Source organism: Phocoena sinus, chromosome 11 (assembly GCF_008692025.1).
Source record: "Phocoena sinus isolate mPhoSin1 chromosome 11, mPhoSin1.pri, whole genome shotgun sequence".
NCBI classification, from domain to species: Eukaryota; Metazoa; Chordata; class Mammalia; order Artiodactyla; family Phocoenidae; genus Phocoena; species Phocoena sinus.
In genome coordinates this window covers 36,766,384-36,790,270 of record NC_045773.1, presented here as the reverse complement: position 1 = coordinate 36,790,270, position 23,887 = coordinate 36,766,384, and the positions used below count along the sequence as shown (strand labels likewise).

General features: G+C 48.7%; 1 protein-coding gene across 3 annotated transcripts in view; it reads right to left on the bottom strand.

The window, feature by feature from the left end:
- Window positions 1-23,887, bottom strand: part of POC1A (POC1 centriolar protein A) — a 95,341-nt gene that overhangs the window by 20,028 nt on the left and 51,426 nt on the right. For all 3 annotated transcript variants that reach the window (XM_032650375.1, XM_032650373.1, XM_032650374.1), the window contains one exon: window positions 1,022-1,165. In XM_032650375.1, the coding sequence (XP_032506266.1) occupies window positions 1,022-1,165 (144 nt within the window). The remainder of the gene's footprint in view (window positions 1-1,021; window positions 1,166-23,887) is intronic.

Here is a 23,887-nt window from a genome sequence, read left to right as displayed (position 1 = left end):
CAAGGTCGCTCAGAGGATAAGAAGCAGTACAAGCTCGAACCCAGAGCCTAGGCTCTCGGATGCCTTGACTCACTGCACACAGTTCCCTGGCACGTCCCTGGAGTGCCCACCCAGCGAAGAGTCAAATGAACGGATAGCGTTTCTTTCAAAGCTCTGTTGTGGCCCAGGCCAGCACTGGGTGGGCACTCCCTGGCAGGATTCAGTGTTGGTGATTTTGGGGTCCAGTGGCTTGGCCAGGGATCGGATGGCTCTGAAAGCCAGGAGCCCAGGGCAGGCACTGCTATTTCATTAATTTGGGCTGGAAAATAGGTACATTATTATTTTTTAAAAACCCAGCAACCGGAGGTTGTGGTGCTGAGAGCTCGGTGCGGGAAAAGGCATCAGGAAGAGCAGGTTGTGGGGGACCCGGGAGGGCCGGGCTCGGGAGCCAGTTGCAGCTCCCAGCCCTGCCGGGAGACGCAGGTACCGCGGGGGAGGGCTGGGGGCGCAGTGCAGGCAGCTGTGTCAATCGTTTCCCCTCCAGGAACTCGCCGGTGTCTAGGGACGGTGGGTTGTTCAGCTGCACTGGGCCTGCTGGGGTCGCCGCCTGGGAGCCAGGAGGCAAGGAGCTCGCGGCTCCGAGCGGGCCTCGACCTGGCCTGGCGCAGTTAATGACAGCAGGAATGGGGAGGCCCAGGGAGCTGGGCACCCGATCCACGGCCACAGCCGTGAGCGATGTCGCCTCGGCTCTTTAATGTGCCGCCCGCATCCCCTCGGTCCTTACCTAGTTCTTTCTCCCTCTGTGCGTCCTGAACCCGTTAAAAGTGACCCCTGAGTATACTGGATGGTATTGAGGAATTATCGTTAACCTTGCTGGGTGTGATGACGGTGATGTGGTTAAGGAGAGAAAAAAAAAAAAAAGACGAAATACTAAAAGTTTTGACAGATTAAAACAAACAAACCAGCACTTGCTGGCCAACTTCAAATGGTCCAAATGCCAGGCCAAGTGCAGACGATGGGGTGAATTCACGTCACGGCCTACCTGGGTGAGGACGTCCAGCTGGCCTACAATGTGCTCCAGCGTGCTGGTCAGTGTCTGCGGAATGCTGACGGGCTCTTGGGGCTGGCTCTGCATCGACTCCTGACTCCTGCCCCTGCCTGGTGGGACAGGGGAATCCACTTCTGGCTAAAGACAATGAAAGGAAAGAGAACCCCTTAGTCTTGAGTCAGTGCTTGAGGAAACACCGAGAGGAAGAGCTCCTTGAAGGATCAAGTGGAAAACCACCAGCAAACTCGAGAAGATGAGTTCCAAATGTTGGTGAGCAATGGCGGTGTGGCGGGACTCCCACATCCGGGCTTGCGCGCTCCCTTCCAACCCCCCTTTCTGAGCAGAGGCCATGAGTGAGGAGTGGAATCAAAGCACCTGGCAGTCCGGGCTGCAGGGGCCTGGGAGGGATGTGCAGTTGGGCTCTTGGAGGCCCTCAGAGAGACCGGGGGCTGCCAGCTCTTCACACGGCATGCCCTCCACTAGGCCTGTCAGAGTGCGGGACCCCTGAAGCCCAGCCTGGCTCTGAAGTCACCCTTCCTCCTGGTTAGCTCAAGGTCAATTCCCCACCCCGGGAATGGGGATGGCCCAGAACCAGCGGGAGGTTCCAACCCTGCCCTGGCCAGATCCCCTGGGAAAACAGATTCTACGTGAACGTCCTGGCCTGATGGCTGGCGGGAGTCAGACTCCACAGGACAGGCGCCCCAGGCTGCTTCAGACAAGACTCCAGGAACATGAGGGACTTGGTATTTCTGCCTAAGATCCTCAGTTCCCAAATGCAGAAGCCATCCTCCTCCTCCTCCATCACCACTGAGGGCAAGTGATTTCCTAAGGGGGCTCATTCCAGTCCAATGCGTGTCCCCCAAAAGTCGGGCACTGCTCTGCACACAGACAAAGGCTTCTCCTGACCCCAGAAGCATCGTGCACGTGTTCAGCAGGGCAGAGTGCAGGGAGCCTCCCAAGGACACGGTGGTCAGATGCTCAGGAACCTATAGTTCCTCTGTGGACTCGCCCCCCAGTGGGAATGACACGCTCAGTGAGGCCGACACTCTCGGCCAGCCCCCAAACCCCAGTAACCCATAAATGCAGCCACACTTGGGGCTCAGTGTTTTCAACCACAGCCTCACTGATGGACATTCCAAATGTTACCACATCATTCCCTGGCTTTGCCAGTCATCCAGGGCTCTCTATCGGCACTGGGAGAAAATTCAACCCCCTGGACGGGGCACCCTGCTCCTGCCTGCCTCCTTCCGCAGCTCCGCTCCCACCTCAGTGCTCCCGTGCCCAGCTCCCAGGGCCCCTCATCTACCCTTTCTCCCCCCTGCTCCGAGCATCCTGTCCTCCACTCACCTTGCAACCCCCCATGCCCAATCAGAAGCTCCTCTGTGCTCCGCACCTGGGCCTGCCCCATCCCTGCCCTGTTCCTCCAGCCACTGCGTCTCCAGGGCCAGGACACATGAGTGGGATGAATCAATGCCACACCACCCACAGGGCCTGCCACTTGCCCATGTGCCTGTGTCCCCTATTCCTGTCTTCTGCCTGCACTCATCGCTCCTCTCCCCTCTAAACCCAGGGCATCACTAGGCTCAAAGCTTGTCAACTCCCCATACACCACAGAGCCAGGGTACTCCACCCAGCACTCCTCCACCCCTCAATGCCACAGCCACTGGAGAATACTGGCTATGACTGGGGCTCACCTAGGATGCCTCACACCTGCCACTGGCAGCCGGCTTGCATCTCCTCTGAGTTGGCCCACCTTTTGGATAAATCCAGTGGCCTAGCCCCAGGAAGATGCTCTGCCCTGGACATGTTCACCTGGGCAGGTCTCAGAGTCCTTGAGAAGAATCAGCCCGGAAGAGGATTCCCAACCATCATAGAAGGGCAGTTTAGCACGTGGACCCTACCTGCACATTTTCCTTTATTAGGAAAGTGTTCTAATCTCATAGATAACAAACTCTCAAGTGCATGCCGATTTGAACTTGGAAAAATGCAGGCCCTGGTGGTTAAAGAGAAATTGAATGTGAGACACAAGCCTGAGGAGGATTCTTGAAAGCAGGAGCAGGGCCATGTCCACATGCCCACCGTCGGCCTGTCTGCTTGCGGCACTGTGGCCATTTTGCAAGACCCCGGCCCACCGGGGCTAGGCTCTTCCAGTCCTCCAGGAATCGATACACTTCAGCTCTCAAAGCCCATCCCAAAAGGAAATGTTCCAGAAGCCCTGACTGGCCTTCACCTCACCGCAGCAGCCCCCAGACCCAGGCAGTGCTGTCGGGAGACAAAGCAGAGTGCAGCAGGGAAGAGCAGTGACTCAGACAGGCCATGGTCGATATCTGAGCTCTACCACTGACCAGCTAGGCGGCCCTAGGCAAGAGGTTTCATCCCTCTGGGCCTCCACTTCCTCATCTTCTATAAAATGGGGGTGATGACTGGGCCTGCCCTTCCAAGGGCTGGGCTGTGAGAGGCACTTATCTGCAAATCACCCACAGGCCTTTCTTGAGAAGCCAGTGCCTACTGCTTCCAAAGGACCCCCTTCCAGACGTGCACGCTCTTCCTCTGGACACTGAGTCCCCCTGGCTCCCTCAGGAAAGGGCACCAGAGGGAGGGTGGGAACCTGGCAGCCGTCTGTCCTGACAGCCAGATGGGCGCTGCCTGCTGCCTGGGAAGGAGGGGATGGAAATTCTGAGTGTTTCTGCAGAGCGGCCCAGAAATGGACAGTGCCGAGTCGAGTCTCTGGAAGCAGGGGTGGGGGGGTGAGCGCCGCTGATTTTACCAACAGGAACCCTCCTTCTGAGCCCAAGCCCAGCCAGCTGCAAGAGTACTGAGGACCGCAGCCACAAGCCCAAGCCAGGGAGGTGGCCTCTGGAAGAGAGGGCTGCAGGAACCTGAGGCTCAGACAGCAAGTGACTGTCAGAAGGTACCCAGCCTCCAGCCTTGCTCACAAGTCCAGGGTTCTGCCTGCCCTGGGCTATTCCTCCAGCCACAGCATTCGCTCCTGCTCTTACCTTCACCAGGACACAGCCCTTCTCTGCAACCTTGTCTGCTCTTACCAGAAGACATTACAGCACTTGACACACCGCACGTAAAGATGGCTATCGCTGTGATTTACTTGCCACCCATGTGTCAGCATTTTATACGTCACTTCATTTACTCCCTACAATGACCCCTCACAGCAGGCATTACTAACCTTAATTTTCAGATGGGGAAGCAGGCTCAGGGAGGTTAAATCACTTGGTCTAATACAAGAAATGATGGCTGGGATCTGAACCCAAAGTACAGGCATTTCCTGACAGGAAGCAGCCTCTGACAGGTGACATGGCCTGCGGATTTGCTTTCACACCCCCAGCTCCTCTCTTCCATCCTTGTGGAGGCTCCTGGCTCCTGGCTCTAACACTTTTTGTGTCATTCCCCCACCCCACCTGCCCTGGAATGCCTGCCTGGCACAGAGCTGAACACAGAGCAGGCCCTCCACACACACTTGATGCCTCAAAGAGCCAAGCCCATCATGGTGACACTCCTGTGAAATGACACCTCCCCAAGGCAAGGGGCCAGCAGTCCTGCCCCGCACACCATCGCAGGCACTCACCTGCACTCCAGCACTCTGCAGATGTGGCATTTCCCCGAGAGCTCAGCAGATAAGCGATAAAGCAAGAGATAAGAAGATGATGGGCAAGAGCAGGAAGAGACGCACTGAGAGGGCTGTGACGGGATAACAGGAGCAGTGTTTAAGGGGAGAAATCCTATCAGTGCTTTGTCTGTTCCACATCCAAGAGTACTAGGGGCCCTGCCTGGTGGTCCTCGTTAGTTCTCTCACAAGTAAGATTACAACATTAACCCAAACACACATACCTAGAAAGTCACACCAAGTGGACAACTTTCACTTGTACCAAATATAAACATCTTAACATCAAAAGAAAAAAAAATGATCAAACTCAGAATAGATGAATCTATTTAACTTCGTGGCAATCTCATTTGGGGTCTGTAGGTGTCCCCACCCTGGTGTGGGATCCCGGGCTCTCACAGTAGTTTAATCTACTTGCCTCAGTTTCTGTTGCTGCCAGCCTGTCATACGCCACCATGAGCTCAGCACTGCGCACAGTAGGAATTGCGTAAACATCTGTGCTTGCTTTCAGCCACTCACACACATGGGTAACCAACCCATACATTTTCATTAAAAAACAAAACAGCAGGACTTCCCTGGTGGCGCAGTGGTTAAGAATCCGCCTGCCAATGCAGGGGACACGGGTTCAAGCCCTGGTCTGGGAAGATCCCACATGCCACGGGGCAACTAAGCCCGCGAGCCACAACTACTGAAGCCCGCGTGCCACAACTACTGAAGCCCACACGCCTAGAGCCCGTGCTCTGCAACAAGAGAAGCCACCGCGATGTGAAGCCCACACACTGCAACGAAGAGTAGCCCCTGCTAGCTGCAACTAGAGAAAGCCCGTGTGCAGCAACAAAGACCCAATGCAGCAATAATAAAATATAAAATGAATAAATAAATCTTTCTAAAAAATTAAAAAAACAACAACAAAAAAAACAAAAGAGCAGAGCTTGCAGGTCTTCCTTGTGACAAGAAATCAATCCATCTGGGATAACTTCTTGACTGGTCTCTGGATTGCCTATGGTCTCACCTTTTCATCATCAAGATGTAGGTGTGGATAAGAAGCTTCTGCCTAAGGTAGAGAAAGTTGGGGGAAGTATTAATCCTATCCTAACAAGAAAAAGAGCAACAATCTAAAGGGATCTTAACTTTTCTTAAATCAGAGAGCTGAGATCACAGAGCCTGAAATCTAAGGAAAGGCAGACTCTTCCAAGGAAAACAGAAAGTGAGCATCGGCTCACCTCTGGCAAAGCCTGGGAAGAAGGGACACTGACCGCCACATACGTGGGTGAGAAGAACTGAGTTATGCATGTTAACAAGTTGCAGAGGCTGAGAGTGGCCAGGGTGAGAATGAAGAACGCCTGGGAGCCACAGATACAAGGGGAGTTTGTACCTGCTCACAGGGTCTTCTCCACAGACCTCCGCTGGGCATTCATGAGAAAGACCGGGTGGGGGAAGAAAAACATCCTTGAGGGTGCAGGCCTGGAGGAGGGGAGTAGACACAGAAAAGGCACGAAGCCCTGCCAAGACCCTTCTTGCCTACAGAACAAAATCCTTAAGCTACTGGGGGAAGAGCAAAAAGAGATGAAAGCCCCTCTTCCCTTGTGGGAGAGGCAGGAAACCATCCTGAGTGGAGATCATCGAGGTATTCAAAGGCTGAGGGAGGGGCAGGACTACTGAGAATGCCCTACTTCTTTTTTTTTTTTTTTTTAACATCTTTATTGGAGTATAATTGCTTTACAATGGTATGTTAGTTTCTGCTTCATAACAAAGTGAATCAGTTATATATATACATATGTTCCCATATCTCTTCCCTCTTGCGTCTCCCTCCCTCCCACCCTCCCTATCCCAACCCTCCAGGCGGTCACAAAGCACCGAGCTGATCTCCCTGTGCTATGCAGCTGCTTCCCACTAGTTACCTACCTTACGTTTGGTAGTGTATATATGTCCATACCACTCTCTCGCTTTGTCACAACTTATCCCGCTCCCCATATCCTCAAGTCCATTCTCTAGTAGTTCTGTGTCTTTATTCCTGTCTTACCCCTAGGTTCTTCATGACATTTTTTTCCCTTAAATTCCATATATATGTGTTAGCATATGGTATTTGTCTTTCTCTTTCTGACTTACTTCACTCTGTATGACAGACTCTAGGTCTATCCACCTCATTACAAATAGCTCAATTTTGTTTCTTTTTATGGCTGAGTAATATTCCATTATATATATGTGCCACATCTTCTTTAGCCATTCATCCGATGATGGACACTTAGGTTGTTTCCATCTCCGGGCTATTGTAAATAGAGCTGCAAAGAACATTTTGGTACATGACTCTTTTTGAATTATGGTTTTCTCAGGGTATATGCCCAGTAGTGGGATTGCTGGGTCATATGGTAGTTCTATTTGTAGTTTTTTAAGGAACCTCCATACTGTTCTCCATAGTGGCTGTACCAATTCACATTCCCACCAGCAGTGCAAGAGGGTTCCCTTTTCTCCACACCCTCTGCAGCATTTATTGCGTGTAGGTTTTTTGATGATGGCCATTCTGACTGGTGTGAGGTGATACCTCATTGTAGTTTTGATTTGCATTTCTCTAATGATTAATGATGCTGAGCATTCTTTCATGTGTTTGTTGGCAGTCTGTATATCTCCTTTGGAGAAATGTCTATTTAGGTCTTCTGCCCATTTTTGGATTGGGTTGTTTGTTTTTTTGTTATTGAGCTGCATGAGCTGCTTATAAATTTTGGAGATTAATCCTTTGTCAGTTGCTTCCTTTGCAAATATTTTCTCCCATTCTGAGGGTTGTCTTTTCGTCTTGTTTATGGTTTCCTTTGCTGTGCAAAAGCTTTGAAGTTTCATTAGGTCCCATTTGTTTGTTTTTATTTTTATTTCCATTTCTCTAGGAAGTGGGTCAAAAAGGATCTTGCTGTGATTTATGTCATAGAGTGTTCTGCCTATGTTTTCCTCTAAGAGTTTGATAGTTTCCGGCCTTACATTTAGGTATTTAATCCATTTTGAGCTTATTTTTGTGTATGGTGTTAGAGAGTGATCTAATCTCACACTTTTACATGTACCTGTTCAGTTTCCCCAGCACCACTTATTGAAGAGGCTGTCCTTTCTCCACTGTACATTCCTGCCTCCTTTATCAAAGACAAGGTAACCATATGTGCGTGGGTTTATCTCTGGGCTTTCTATCCTGTTCCATTGATCTATCTTTCTGTTTTTGTGCCAGTACCTTACTGTCTTGATTACTGTAGCTTTGTAGTATAGTCTGAAGTCAGGGAGCCTGATTCCTCCAGCTCTGTTTTTCGTTCTCAAGATTGCTTTGGCTATTCGGAGTCTTTTGTGTTTCCATACAAATTGTGAAATTTTTTGTTCTAGTTCTGTGAAAAATGCCAGTGGTAGTTTGATAGGGATTGCATTGAATCTGTAGATTGCTTTGGGTAGTAGAGTCATTTTCACAATGTTGATTCTTCCAATCCAAGAACATGGTATATCTCTCCATCTATTTGTATCATCTTTAATTTTTTTCATCAGTGTCTTATAATTTTCTGCATACAGGTCTTTTGTCTCCTTAGGTAGGTTTATTCCTAGATATTTTATTCTTTTTGTTGCAATGGTAAATGGGAGTGTTTTCTTGATTTCACTTTCAGATTTTTCATCATTAGTGTATAGGAATGCGAGAGATTTCTGTGCATTAATTTTATATCCTGCTACTTTACCAAATTCATTGATTAGCTCTAGTAGTTTTCTGGTAGCAACTTTAGGATTCTCTATGTATAGTATCATGTCATCTGCAAACAGTGACAGCTTTACTTCTTCTTTTCCAATTTGGATTCCTTTTATTTCCTTTTCTTCTCTGATTGCTGTGGCTAAAACTTCCAAAATTATGTTGAATAAGAGTGGTGAGAGTGGGCAACCTTGTCTTCTTCCTGATCTTAGTGGAAATGCTTTCAGTTTTTCACTATTGAGGACGATGTTGGCTGTGGGTTTGTCATATATGGCCTTTATCATGTTGAGGAAAGTTCCCTCTATGCCTACTTTCTGGAGGGTTTTTATCATAAATGGGTGTTGAATTTTGTCAAAAGCTTTCTCTGCATCTATTGAGATGATCATATGGTTTTTCTCCTTCAATTTGTTAATATGGTGTATCACGCTGATTGATTTGCGTATATTGAAGAATCCTTGCATTCCTGGAATAAACCCCACTTGATCCTGGTGCATGATCCTTTTAATGTGCTGTTGGATTCTGTTTGCTAGTATTTTGTTGAGGATTTTTGCATCTATGTTCATCAGTGATATTGGCCTGTAGTTTTCTTTCTTTGTTACATCCTTGTCTGGTTTTGGTATCAAGGTGATGGTGGCCTCGTAGAATGAGTTTGGGAGAGGTCCTCCCTCTGCTATATTTTGGAAGAGTTTGAGAAGGATAGGTGTTAGCTCTTCTCTAAATGTTTGATAGAATTTGCCTGTGAAGCCATCTGGTCCTGGGCTTTTGTTTGTTGGACGATTTTTAATCACAGTTTCAATTTCAGTGCTTGTGATTGGTCTGTTCATATTTTCTATTTCTTCCTGATTCAGTCTTGGCAGGTTGTGCATTTCTAAGAATTTGTCCATTTCTTCTAGGTTGTCCATTTTATTGGCATAGAGTTGCTTGTAGTAATCTCTCATGATCTTTTGTATTTCTGCAGTGTTAGTTGTTACTTCTCCTTTCGAATTCTATTGATTTGAGTCTTCTCATTTTTTCTTGATGAGTCTGGCTAATGGTTTATCAATTTTGTTTATCTTCTCAAAGAACCAGCTTTTAGTTTTATTGATCTTTACTATCATTTCCTTCATTTCTTTTTCATTTATTTCTGATCTGATTTTTATGATTTCTTTCCTTCTGCTAACTTTGGGGTTTTTTTGTTCTTCTTTCTCTAATTGCTTTAGGTGCAAGGTTAGGTTGTTTATTCGAGATGTTTCCTGTTTCTTAAGGTAGGATTATATTGCTATAAACTTCCCTCTTAGAACTGCTTTTGCTGCATCCCATGGGTTTTGGGTCGTCATGTCTCCATCTGTCATTTGTTTCTAGGTGAGAATGCCCTACTTCTGAGACCCAGGGACACAGGGCCTAAGACTGAAACTGGCCCAGGACAGCAGAGAATTCCTCCAACAAAGCTAGCAAGCACCAGGTAACAAGCAACGGCAGTCTACTGCTGGGGGAGGGACAAGACCATGGACACAGACATTCTCTGAGGGGCAGGACCCCAGGGTAGGCTGAAAGCTGGGGGTGGAGCAGGAACACTGAGAAAAATCCTCCAACACCCAGACCTCACCCTAAGTACAAGGTATCAACTCCTGATAAGACTATTTACCCCAGTCTCTGCTATTCTGAACATGATGTCTGGCATTCAATAAAAACTTATGAGACACTCAAAAAGGCAAGGGAAAAAAAACCCCACTGTCAAGAGACAAAGCAATCAGCAGAATTAGATTCAGATGACCTAGATGTGGGCACTATCAGATGGAGAAAAAATAATTATGATTAATATGTTAAAGATTTTACTGGAAAATGTGGACAACATGCATGAACAGCTGGAGAATTTCAGCAGAGAGGTAGAAATTATAAGAAAGAGTCAGTGGAAATGCTAGAAATAAGAAACCCAATACCAGATATGAAGAATGACTTTGTTGGGCTACTACTGGGTTGGCCAAAATGTTCGTTTGGGAAGAGGTTTTGGAAAAACCTGAACGATCTTCTTGGCCAGTCCAACAGTAGGCTCAGCTCAACTGAGGAAAAGAAACCAATGACCTTGAAGACAGACCAATTCCTTAAACTGAAACATAATAGGGGAAAAACAAAACAGAACAGACTACCTGTAAACTGTGGGACAATATCAAATTATCTAATACATGTGTGACTGAAATCCCAGAAGGAGAAGAAAGAGAAAAGAGACATTTCTTATAGTACAACTTTACTGGTAATGAATTCTCTCAGCTTTGGTTTGTCTGGAAACAAAAAAAGGGGGGGGGGTCTTTATCTCTCCATTTTTAAAAGATTTTTTTTCTGCATATAGAATTCTGGGTTGACAGTTTTTTCTTTGGATACTTTAAAAATGTTACTTCCATGTCTTCCAGCCTGTGCAGTTTTATGAGAATAGTTCTGTAATTCTTACCTTTGATCCTCTGTATATAATGTCTCCTTTCTTTATCTACCTTTAAGAATTTCTCTTAATCTTTGGTTTCAGAAGCTTGAATATAATTTGTGTAGGGTTCTGTTTTGTTTTTGTTCTTCAGCCTGCTTGTCATTTCTCTGAGCTTCTTGGATCTGTGGTTTGATGCCTTTCATCATTTTCCAAAAATTTTTGGCCATTATCTTTTCAATAGCACCAAAAAACATGAAATGTGTTATCAGTTTCCTATGGCTGTTCTAAAAAAAAGCTGTCACATTTGGTGGCTTAAAATAACAGAAATTTATTCTCTCAGAGTTCTGGAGGCTGGAAGTCTGAAATTAAGATATCAAAAGGGCCTCACTCCCTCTGGAGGCACTAAGAATTCCTTTCTTGCCTCTTCCAGCTTCTGGTGGCTCCAGAATTCCTTGGCTTATGGCTGCGTAACTCCACCCTCTGCTTCCATCTTCACATGGCCTTCTCTTCCCAGTGTGTCTCTTATAAGGACGCCTATCACTGGATTTAGGGCCAACCTAATAGTACAAGATGATCTAATCTCAAGATCCTTAACTTAAGCACATCGGCAAAGACGCTTTTACCAAGTAAGGTCACATTCACAGGTTCTGGGGGTTAGGATGTAGACATATTTCTTGGCAGGGGCGACACTATTCAACCCACTACAAAATGCTTAGATATAAATCAAACAACATATGTACAAAATCCGTATGCTGTAAACTAAAATACGCTGATGAGAAAAGACTAATATCAATGAAGAGATACACCATGCTCATGTACTGAAGGCTCAAAGTTGTTAAGATGCCAGTTCTCCCCAAAATCATCTATAGCAATCAAAAAGCTTATTCCAAAATTTATATGGAAAGGCAAAGGAACTAGAAAAGCCAAAACATTTTTGAAAAAAAGAACAAAACTAGAGGACTCACATTACCTGATTTTATGACTTAGTCTAAAGCTAAAGCAATCAAGACAGTGTGGCATTGGTGAAAGGACAGACACATAGATCAGTGAACAAATAGAGTCCAGAAATATACACACAGGTATATGGCCAATTAATTTTTTTAAATGGTACACCACTTACCAGAGAGAAAATAACATAGTATTTTCAACAATTGCTGGAAAAGTTGGAATCCTTATGTGAAAAAATGAGTTTCAGTACATGTCTCATACTGTATACAAAAAGTAACTCAAAAATGATTCCTAGACCTAAATGTAAAACCTAAAACTATAATACTGGTATGAATTTTTCTTCTAAAACATAGGAGAACATCTTTGTGACCTTGGGATAGGTAGATTTCTTAGATAAGACAGCCAAAGTATGATCCGTAAAAGAAAAAGCCAATACAATGAACTTCATCAAAATTCAAAACTTCTGCTCTTTGAAAGACACTGTTAAGAAAATGAAAACACAAACCACAGACTGGGAGAAAATATTTGCAAGTCACATATCTGGTAAAGAACTTGTATCCAGAACACCTAAGAACTTTCATAATTCAATAAGACAACTAATTTAAAGAACAGGCAAAAGATTTGAAGACACTTCACCAAAGAACATATAAAGATGACAAACAAACGTAAAAAAATGTTCTACATCCTCAGTCATCAGGAAAATGCAAGTTAAAATCACCACGAGATATCACTTATACACCTATTACAATGCTTTAGAGTTAAAAAGACTGACCATCCCAAGTGCTGGGGAGGAGGTGGAGAAACTTGAACTCTCATACACTGCTGGTGAGAATGCAAGATGGAACAACCACTTTGGAAGACAGTTTGACAGTAACATAAAAGGTTAAGCACATACCCATTACACGTCTCAGCCATTCCACTCCTATTTACCCAAAAAGAATGGAAGCATATGTCCATAGAAAGATATGTATGTAAAAGTTAACAGCAGCTTTATTTGTAATAGCCCCAAAATTGAAAATAACCCAAGTGTTCACAGACAAACAAATTGTATATCCATTTGATGGAGTAGTACTCAGCAATAAAAAGAAATGAACTATTGATAAATGTAACAACATGGGTGAATCTCAAAATAATTAAGCTGAAAGAAACCAGACTGAAAAGAACATATAACTATACGATTTCAATTATATCAAACTCTGAAAAATGCAGAAAAAAGACTCGTAGTTGCCTGGAGCTGGAGGTGGAGGGACTGGATTGACTACAAAGAAGCACAAGGAAATTTGGAGGGACGATGGAAATATTCTATAACATGATCATGGTGGTGATTACACGATTGTCAAAACTTTTTAAAATGGTGAATGTTACTATTTGTGTACTAATAAATCTGACTTAAAAAAGAAAAAGATGCAGTTACAACCAAAATGCCCCTAGGATTTTGACACTGGCCCAACAGGCCCATCACATGACACTGCACTTGACACTACCCATCATTGCCACTCTGCACTCAAGGTGAAAATCACTGCCTCGCCGCAGGACATTACCAGTGGGCAAAACCCAAGGCTAAAGACCGCGGGTCAGGCCCGTGAGGTCCACCATTGGTCTGGGGATGATGGTTCCCAAATGCAGAAGGTCAGAGTCACATTTCAGTGACTCCCCAGTTGTTAGCAGATGTCTCAAGCAAGGTTTTCCAAGCAGCAGCTGCCCAGTCTATGGAACTTCAGGTCTCAGCGGCTTAGGGGTCCATACACAGTTTGACAGTCATGAGCAAGTGAGGTCTACACACACCTGGCCAGAAGCCAGGAATGGCTGCAGTTCTACCATAAAGATGTCATGAGCTGACTTGACAGAATGCCCCCCTCTAGTTGGGCGGGGTGGTCAATTATTAACACCTGCTTAAGATGGAAATTTCTCCTTCTCTTTTAGTCTCTAACACTGGACCTTGCCCCCTGCCCAGCCTGCTCCAGAAACTAAAACTCTGTAACAGACAAAAGTATCTAGGAACTAACTGGTCCAAGGCTTGGGTCTGGCCAGAGGGGAGCCAGAGGTGACCCAGGCCCAAGATCTGGACTGTCTCACCAGTTACCCTCCTAGTATAGACCCTGAGTACAAAACGAAGAAATGGACAGACACACACACCATGGTTGAATCTTTTCAACTTAATCTTTCATCGAACTGCTCATCACATAGTCTGCTAAGCAAGGGTGCAGATTCACAGACACAGACGTTCCTTGGTTTTCACCTCAGGCCTTTGGCTTTGACAATTTGCCTCATGGAAATTTAACAGGCATCCAGTTCGCCTGCCTCCCTGTCTGCTAAACCTGGCCCTGGAGAGGAGAGCAGGGGACAGAGCGGAGCTCACTTGGGCTCTGCTCAGCGCCAGCTTCTCAAGTGGAAATAGACACAGCTGTTTTCTCAAATCAAAGCTCAAAAGAAACCTGGTACTGTATTCCCCGCACATATTTGTGGACTAGATCTACTACAGCCTTGTCTGTCCTATAATTTAGGGTTCCGGCCTGGAGTCCAACAAGAGAGGAAACTTCTGGTTCTAAACATAGCCTTGAACCCAAGAGGAATTCTAGTTTCTTAAAATCATCTAATTGTTTGGCAATCTTGCCAATGTTCTTCCAAGCCAGCCCAAGTATGTGTGCGGGGCTTGGTTACCGCTGCTGGCTTTTGTCTAGAGTATGAATGTGCAGGGTGCCTCCATGTGTTCCCCACACCAGGCTCCCAAGGACAGTGAGCCAAGAGGCTCAGGGGCATGGGGCTGGACAGCTTCCTTTGAACTCAATCAGACTCTCTAAGATGACAGATCCCAATTCAGCATAAGAGCCACCCTGTGACCCCAGGCTCCCACCAACAGGAAGCAGACAGGGTGTCCTCTGAACTAAGAACTGTGAAGCGGTCAAAGGATGGGTCTAACCTGGAGGATGAGGGATCCACGTGCCTGACCCAGGTCTCCTCACACAGAACCAGTGCCGTCCAGGCACCGAGACCACAGGCAGCTTGGCCCACTTTCTCACCTCACAGTCCTCTCCTGAGGGTCCCTCTGAGGCAGGGGCCACAACTGCCTCTGTCATCCTATTACACCTGTGTGGGTCACAGGCCTCCCTGGCATGTGGGAGATGTTAAATGCACAAACCACGGAACCCCCGTCTCCTCACTCAGGCCCAAAGCAAGACCAAGGCTCCCACCCCCAGGGCTATGTCAGCCACTCCTGGGCTCAACCCCAGCCATCTCCTGCTGACTCCCCAGACGTGCTCTCCAATACTTGGTTTCCAAGTATTTCTCCCCACACAAGAGGGCTGACTTATACAGCTAACTGTGTTTCAAAGGCGTGAAAGGACGGCCTTGGTAAGAAGCAGGAAACAGGAAGTCATTCCAATGTCCAGATATGCCCCCAGGAGAAAAAAGTAGGGCAGGGGAGGACTGTCCTACTGAAACGACACGCGAGGGAAGCTGTGGGGAGAAGCGGGGGAGGACGAAACGGGGAGAGGAAGGCTAAGCAGTTGCAAACTGGTGGCAGCCATGAGAAAGCAAGCAGACCATCATGCAGCAAGAACTTTCCTGTGCCCAGGGGAGGTCCTGGCTCTCCTGCTTCTGAGCGTGGAGGAAAACCAACCCAGGCTTTAGGGGTGGAAGCCCTCCAGGTCATCACACCTGGTACAGCCAGAAACACGCTGACAGGTAGCAAGGCAGAGCCCAGGGCTCAGGGACACGGATGAGAAGGAACAGGGCAGGGCAGAGTGGCGGGGTCCTCCACACAGCCCAGGGAAGCCTCAGGAGGAGGCGATGCTGCAGAGCATCTGCTGCCAGTCCGCCCAGAGTTCCTGGAGAAGGTGCACCTCCGGAGCATTTTGAGAAATGACAACGTCCACAAGCAGACAACGCCGCCCTGCGGTCCCCATGCTGCTGACCAATACCTTTGTAAGAACTCCCTTTGAACACGACCTGTTTCCTGTAGGGCCGGCTCCTGCTCAGTTCAGCTCCACACACGTCACTAAGGGCCCACTCCAGGCTGGGTGCTAAGTAGCTCAGGTTGTTACCTCCTACCTTGAGACAGAAACACCTGCCCTCCCCACCACAAACACCTGAACTGAGACACCCTAGGCGGGAGATCAAGGCTTCTGATAAAGCTTAAGTGTTGACTGTTGTTTGTGTTTTGTTTTTTTTTAATTAAACTGCTTTGAACTAATTTTAGACTTAGAGAAAAGTTGCAAAAAATAGTACAGAAAATTTCCATATATCCCTCCCCAAGGCTCCCTCAGCGTTAACGTCTTACATAACCATTAGTACAATGGTCATGCCAGGAAATTAACATTGGGACCTTTCCATTAACCAAACCAAGGAAGGGCTCCATTTGAGCTTCACCAGTTTACCCATTAATGTCCTTGGATCCTGATGTATCCAGGATCCCACACTGCATTCAGTTTTCTCTTAGTCTCCTGCGATCTGTCCAGCCCCTCAGTTTTCCCTTGTATTTCATGACCTTGACATTTTTGAAGAGTACTGGTCAGTTTTGTTGTCAAATGGCCCTCAGTTTGGATCTGTTTGATGTTTTCTCACAATTGGGGTGAGGTTATGCATTTTTGACAAGAGCACCACAAAAGCTATATGCATGACACCACAGGGCTCACACGGACAGGTCTTATATTCAGTGATGCTGACCTCAATCAGTGGTGATGTTTACCTCCCTGCCAGGTTTCTCCAATGCAAAGTTACATCTTTCCCTGTGTAGTCAATCATGGGGCACTGTGGCTTGGCACTGTGGCTCTTTAAAGGGGAACGTGTGGCTGTCATTACAAACTCTGCGTGTCAGCCCGGGTTGCTGATGGCCGCAGCTGCCCCACAGATGAGAGGCATCTAATGAAGATGAGCGGCAGAGCCGACGTCTCTGGAAGCCGCCGAAGCTCTCGGTGACAAAGAGGAACAGTAGCAGTTTATTTATAGATCCACTTGAAGACAGCTCATTGTAACTACTGGAGTTGAATTTTTAAAACCTCGGGAACAAAGGCTGGCTATTTTAAACTCTCCTTGCACTTAGTTCAATGGAGAGTGTTAGAGGCACCAACCATCCCCGGGCACCACTCCCACCACTCGGCAATTCATATTTTGTGCAGCATCTCAGGACAGGAGCAGAGCCTGTCAAGACAGATAACCAGGACCGGCTCTGCCTACCCCGCAGAGGCGGCGGGCCTCCGATGAGCCAAAGCCCTCACCCTGGTGCTGCCCAGGGAGGAGCTGAGGGAGGCTGCCTCCCCCCACCCCAACCCCGGTGTCTCACAGCTTCCCTTTCCTGGAAAATGAAGTTGCACACAGCTGTTGTGAATCAAGGTTACATCACCGCTCTCCCTCCCTCCCCCTGCAGGCTGTGAAGAGGGACAGCGCACCCCAGCGGAGGCCTGCCCCAGGACAGCTGGCAGTAGCTGGCCCACCTGCGCTGACAGATCTCCAGGCTGGGACAAGGGCGTCCTGGAGCTCAGAGTACACAACTCTCCCTTGGGAGGGTGGGAGGGTGGAGCCCCAAGGCTCCGCCTGGCCCGGCCCAACTGCAGCTCTAAGCTAAGAGCGCTCAACCTCTCCGCGTAGCAGGACCGTGGTGAGAAGGGGAGACGTGGGCTTTCAAAGGCTCCCATGTCCCTATTTGAACAAAGAGCACACAACAATATTCTTTACACAATGCAGAAAAATGTGAACATGGACTAGGCATCTGGTATTAAGGAAATATTAATTTTGTTGGATGTGATAAGAGCACTGCAGTTATTTAACCCAGAAAAGTCTTTATTTAGGGTAACATATCTGGATTAAACAAAAATATTCCAACTCTTCTAAAAAAGGGTGGAAGGCGATGAACAAAATAAGATCGGCAAAATGCTAAAGCTAGGTAAAGGACACATGGGGGGGGTGGTTCATTATATTATTCTCTCTACTTTTTGTGCTAGCTTGAAAATTTCCACAATACAAAGGGTATTTTTTGTTGTTGGTAAAAAAATAAAAGCTCCAGGCTACTTGAATGAGCTGTGGAGCTGAGGCCAGGCAAGCGGGACCCCAGGAGGAAGGTGAGGCACAGGATCACCCCCACTCTGGTGTGTCAAGCACAGGAGGCAAATTAGGCTGAATCCACAAACGTTCAGACCAGCTTTTGGCCCTGCCATAGAGAAAGCCCCGATGGTACCAAGAGCATTCAGTGAACCCTGCAGCAATGTCCGGACCTTCAAAGAAACTAATTTTAAGATAATCTCCATGGAAACCATCTATTCTGATTTTTTCCATGGTAACCAATGAGAACATAAACACACACATTATCCAACACCCTTACACCACATGGGCAACGCTGCCACCCAATCTGGAAAATACAAGCTGAAAAGGGATTTTTTCCATTGAAAATGAAAAGAAGGACTAAAACTTCTAGTCCAGACATGTAGATTCTCCCACCCTCCACTGCCCACACCACCCCTTGCCACCTGCCCCCAAACTGACAAACCAGGTGAGAAAGTGGTTTCCTTCATTTAGCCTGGGACCATCAAACACGGCAAAAGGAAAGCGCCAGAGCCTGCCTCTAGCCTCACACACTCAACCCACGCTGCCCACAGACAGCAGGATGTGTCCACTGAACTCTGATTTCCTGAACATCCTGCTCAGGTGTACAGATACATGTTGGGCACCACACGGAGACCAAGGTCCCGGGCCTCCAGGGCAACAAGTTCGGCCTGTGAAAAACTGACCGTGGCAGAGAGGGGCTGCTCCACCAAGCACAGCGCTCTGGGTAGGTGGACCAGGAAGATTTCACAAGCTGCTGTCCTTCCTAGGAAGGCTGCACGGAGGAGGTGCCATCTGCAAAGAGACTAAAAGGAGGAGCACGGCTCTGCTGGGGAACAAAGGGGTGGAGCCAAAGAATCACGGTCAGATTTAAGCAACTGGGTCTATTTCCACCTGTGGCTCATTTCTTCCATTTTCAGGTTTCTAGGTTTGAAAGCAGCATGGAAGGAAGAGAGAGAGGGAGGGAGAGAGAGAGGGAGGGAGGGAGGGAGGCAGGCAGGCAGGCAGGCTAGCTAGCTCTCAGATGCCACCCTCTCTACTTCGCATGCATGGCCTCTGCTGGCTCTCTGTGGAGAGGGGACTTGTCAGCGTGGCCTAACCAGGCTGTGGATGTTTATCATCGCTGTCACCAAAATGGTAGCATCACTGCAGTGGCCCCAGGGCTGAAACAAAGGCACTCTGAGGCATGCGGTGTGCCCTGCCCAGGGCTGTGTGTGCCTTGTAGTAAAGCACCACAATGTCAGGACCCCACTGTCCTGTGATTTGGGCTCGATTCCCCATGTGCAACTGTGGAATCTCCACTGACCTTGAACCCATGCTTTGGCTGCCAGGGGGAAAGGAAACCCAAAACAGCTCTCAGTCCCTTGAAAGGGATGAGAGCTCTCACAGGTGTGTGTGAGCGAACAGGTTCACACACCGGGTGTGTCCCGATGCATGCAGAGCTGGACACAAGGGCGTCCAGGCTTTGTCTGGGTTCCACACTGTGACTAGCTTAATACATCTTGCCCTGGATTTCTGAGACTACGTCCCCTGTTGGTTTAAGTCATTCATAGGCCTTCCTTCCTAAGAATTGTGCCATTCTCCTCTGGATAGGGGCCTTGTGAAAGGGATGGGAATTTTCCAGTGGCGGGAAACTACCATCAGCCCCTCAAAAGGGCAGATCAGAGAAGGGAGTTCAGTTACTGCCCCATCCCACAGCCCCATCCTCTTGGTGCCACTGCTGTCATCGTTGTTTCAGGGCTTGTTCCTGCTCTCGCTACCTGGAGGCACTTGCCCAAAAGGCTCTACAAAGAAGACCTCCACCTGGGGGTTAAAACGTTGGGCCACAAGCACCCAGGCCGTCTCAAGCTCAGGTGTCAGAGACTCACCTGCCAGCTTCCCTAAAGACCCAGCAGACTCTGGAGGATGGGAGGTGACCTAGGCACGCCCATCTGCAGGGTAAGAGGTGGACACTAAGGACAATGCAGGAGGCAGGTGGCCTGGAGAACATGGATTCAAGCACTGATGACTGAACTGATGCAGCAGCACTAATGGCCAGGATAGGAGCTGAGAGAGGATGACAGGCCCGGCGGAGGCCCACGGAGGGCTGCCCTGGGTCCCATCCTCTAACTGATGTCCTCGGCTGGGAATAAAACCACACATCTGCCTGCCCAGTTGTAAACAGAGCTCAGTGGGTTTAAAGAGTGCCTTTAGGTCTAAAGAGCCTAAAGGGCAGCACTGGGATTTCTTTGAACACCGCACCAAGATCAGAACCAATCACACCGCTCTTCCTCTTCTGGAAGGAGGAAGACTACAATGCTCCAAACTGGGCTGAAGGGACACCAATTCTCCAGGTGCCTCTCCCAAGCTGTAGCCCCGTGAGCCATAGAAATTGCTAAGAAGGACAGAGACTCACTCTCTCTTTCCACTCTTTCCAGCCACCTCCCTGCCCGCGATGCCAGGGTGTCAATCGGCTAGACTGTTTTCCAACCAACCAGCAGCATCAGCGTCACCTAGAAATTTGTTAGGAATGTAAATTCCTTACTGAATCAGACACTCTGGGGATGGGGCAAGCTGAATTTTAACAAGCCCTTAGGGTGATTCTGATGCACACTAAAGTTTGAGAACCACTGCAAGAGGCTTGCTGCAATCAACGTCAAATGTTAAAAGGCCTGTCTCCTCACTCCACTGCCAGGAAGCCCAGTAACTCTGCCTGATGCGTTTCTGCAAACATTGTTCTCGTGCTTGTCAAAGGCAACCCCTCCCTTCTTGTAAACACAGTAATTATTTAACATGTGCCTTGTAGCAGCCCTGACCCACCTCCCAGTAAGTCAGTTGTAGCCTCTGGAAGGAAAGAAGAGGGCGTCCCTCCTGCCTCCCAGTACTGGATACAACAGGTCAGCGGGGAGGGCTCAGCCCCTCACTCTGATCCCTGGGCCCAGGAAGCCCCTCTGCTAGGGGCGTCGAATATCTGGTGCTCCTCGACTATGCACAGCCACGTTACCCATCAGCTACTGTCCAAGGGTGCTCTCTTTCAAGCAGGAAACTTTCTTTAAATATCGCAGTTTGGTGACAAATATTGAATCTTCTATATTTCTAGTCTCCTCTGTCTTCCCATGGAAACTAAGAAACCTAGAGCACTTTCCATGACTTCCATTCAGGTAAAGGTGGGGAAAATGCAATCTGAGTGTGGAGTGAGGCATCTGTCTGAGCACCTCTATCACCCAGGGTCAGCAAAGGCTGCGGCGGCTGCCCTGCCCTGCCCTCCTGTCACCCCTGCAGGATGGTCTTTTGCAGAGTGAGCCGGTAAAATGGAAAATGCCCAGAGAAGTAATGTACTCTGGGGGGAGAAATCACGATACAGAGAATCCAGATGACCTGTCTGAGGTTACAGGAGAGATGTGCCACATCCAGCCAGGCCCCAGCCTCAGCTTGGAACAGGATACAGGGCCAATACTGTCAGCCAAGCTCTTAAAGTGGCTCCCAGAGCCAGAAGTTTCCAGCATCATCCACCTCCCTAGTAGGGCTGCCCGAGAATCCTCTCCAGTACAGCCATCCTCGTAAGATTGCTGTCCTCACCACGGGAAGCACCTGGCCAGCCAGGTCTCTTATTGTTCCCCTGTACTGTGCCCAGCCCCAGGCCATTCCAGGTGATCTGGAGACACCTCACAGAACAGGAACCTCGGGGTCTTAGTGGGGGGAATAATGGGGACCAGCAACGGGGAGTCAAATTTCACCAAGGGTGAGGGGCATGCAGACACCAGAGGCCCCAAGGTGGTGCTGCCAGGACTCAACCCAAGTGCACAAACACAAAAGTGATGAAGAGCTGTTTCTGAGTCACCAGGGTCTGTCCTGTGCTGGGCTTGCATGTCTGTTCCAGGGGCTGAGGAGGCTAGGATGCCCACTGAGAAATGGGGAGAATACCTCTTGATCGTTTCCAGTCTAGGGTCTCTTACTTTTTTTTTGTTTTTTTTTGTTTTTTTTTAGGGTCTCTTACTTTTGCTAACAAAAGGGCTGAGACCCAAGGGCACAGGCTTGATTGGTACCTGGGCCACTCACCAGCAGGTGACCTTTGGGCTCAGGTTTCTCCTCTGTGCAGCACAGCGGGCAGGAATGAATTATCCCATGGGAGTCATCCACTAAGTCCCAGGAAACATGAAAACAAAGTCTCCACTGTTCCTAAGTCAGCCCCCAAGGCCCAGGCCCTGCCAGGCCCAACAATGGCCAAACCAGGCAAGAAGGTACTGGGAGGGGCCAGGGAGCATCTGCTTTCCTGTGTTTCTCACCAGGCTCTCGTTCACATGGATGAAGGAGACTGTGGAAGGCCAGCTATTCAGCCAGAGGGTGCAGCAGAGTGAGAGCCCCCAGCACATTAAGAGGCAAATCTCGACCCCCACAGATGCCCCGAGCCCAAGGCAAGGTCAGCCGATGTGTTAGGAGTCTGGGTCCCATGAAACCAACACTTTTCCAAGATGCCTGTGTGCCTGGCATCCTCTGACTGAGGATCTGCTGCCAAGAGCCCCTTGCAACAGCTTGGAGAACTCAGAGCCAGAACTGGCCTCAAGTGGAGAAATGAGAGGCTCCCCTCTAAGACACTTGGGGTTCACAATGCCCCATCTACCAACCCACACTTCTCCTCACTACGAAAAGCAAATGCCAGCCAGAAATGTGTGTTCTCAGTAAAAGACCCAAGTCATCCAAGTTCCCAAGCAAGAAAGCAAATCTATGAGGCAGGTGGAAACGGGTCCCTTCCCCAAACCTGACCCAATGACTTCTCAGTCCAGGTGCCTGCATGAGAACCCAGATCTTGAGCAAACGCCACCTGGGACTCCCAGATCCTCAGAGTGGGGCAAGATCCAGTGCCAAGACTCTCTGCGCCAGGGATCAGGGCCCAAGAATCCCTAAGTCAAGCCCACTCTGTATAGCACCCCAAAATGGAAATGTGGGAGCTGAAGGGGGGCACAGGGGGTGTCTGGGGCTCCCCCTTCAGAACCAGAGAAACTAGGAAGAAGAAACAAGCCATCCTCAGGGAAGGCTGAGGCCTTGGACCAGATATCCTCGGCTAACCTGGCCTCCTCTTCCTGGGGACAGTCCTAGCACTGAGGCTCAGGGGGTCCTGGGCAGCACACCCTGAGGAGCAGGGGGTGAGGGGGGGAAAAGAGGCTTGTTTCCACCCACCTCATGGACTTGCTTTTGTGTCTGTGAGCAGAGAGGGCTTGGGCTACTCATCAGGAAGCACAACTGATGCCCGCAAGAGTCCAGAAGCCACAGTGGACCTCACAGGGACAGTCTGCTGAGCGGAGTCAAGCTCAAATGTGACCCAGTCAGAAGGGCCCCCACCCCCGCCTGCTGTCCCTCACCGCAGCAGGTTTGGAGCACATTAAGTTCCCTGCCCGGGCAGGGGACTCGCCTAGCTCTGTTGGACAGAGGAAGGAAAAGGAACATTTTAAAAATAGCTAAAGCTTGGTGAGCACTTGCCACATGCCGGGCACGGTTCCAAGTGCCTGCTTGGCACGTACCACCTCGTGAAATCTCCCAAAGGAGGACCTGGCATCTCCCCATTTGAGGTGAGTGGAGAAAAGCCCTCGGCCCTAGACCTCAAGGTTCTCTGAACTGGAGGGCAGCCTGCCCAGAGAACTCAGGAAGTGGTTTTTTAGTTTTACTGAATTACCTAGAATTCGGCCTTCTTCCGCTCCCGCCCCACCCAGCACAACCTTCCTTCTCAATTGCATAGCAGGCTCTCAGATGTTTGAAGAGAGGGCAAGAATAAGATTATATCAGAATAGATGCATCTTTGCTATTAAAAATGGTTTTACGACGCTGCTGTGGTTGAGGTAGAAGTTAGCTATAGCGGCTGGGACTTGGGGGGCACATGCCAAATCCAAGGTCAGCCAAGACACAGTGGTCCATAGCCTCGGACAGACCAAAAAGCAGAGACGGCAGGAGGGAGTGAGAACGGTGAGGATGAGTGCAGAGAGCGCGAGAGGACGAGGGCTGTAGCAGGAACAGAGCTAAACAGGAGCCCCTTGAAAACGCCGGCACAAGCCCCTGCCACAGACAGCTCATGGGGCCCCACACAAGCCCCTCTGGGAGGCGGCTCATCTGCTTGAAACCTTGCAACCTTCCTCCAGCCATGCAGCGTGTCGTGGGGCAGACCACGGAGTTTCCTGCCCACCCTCA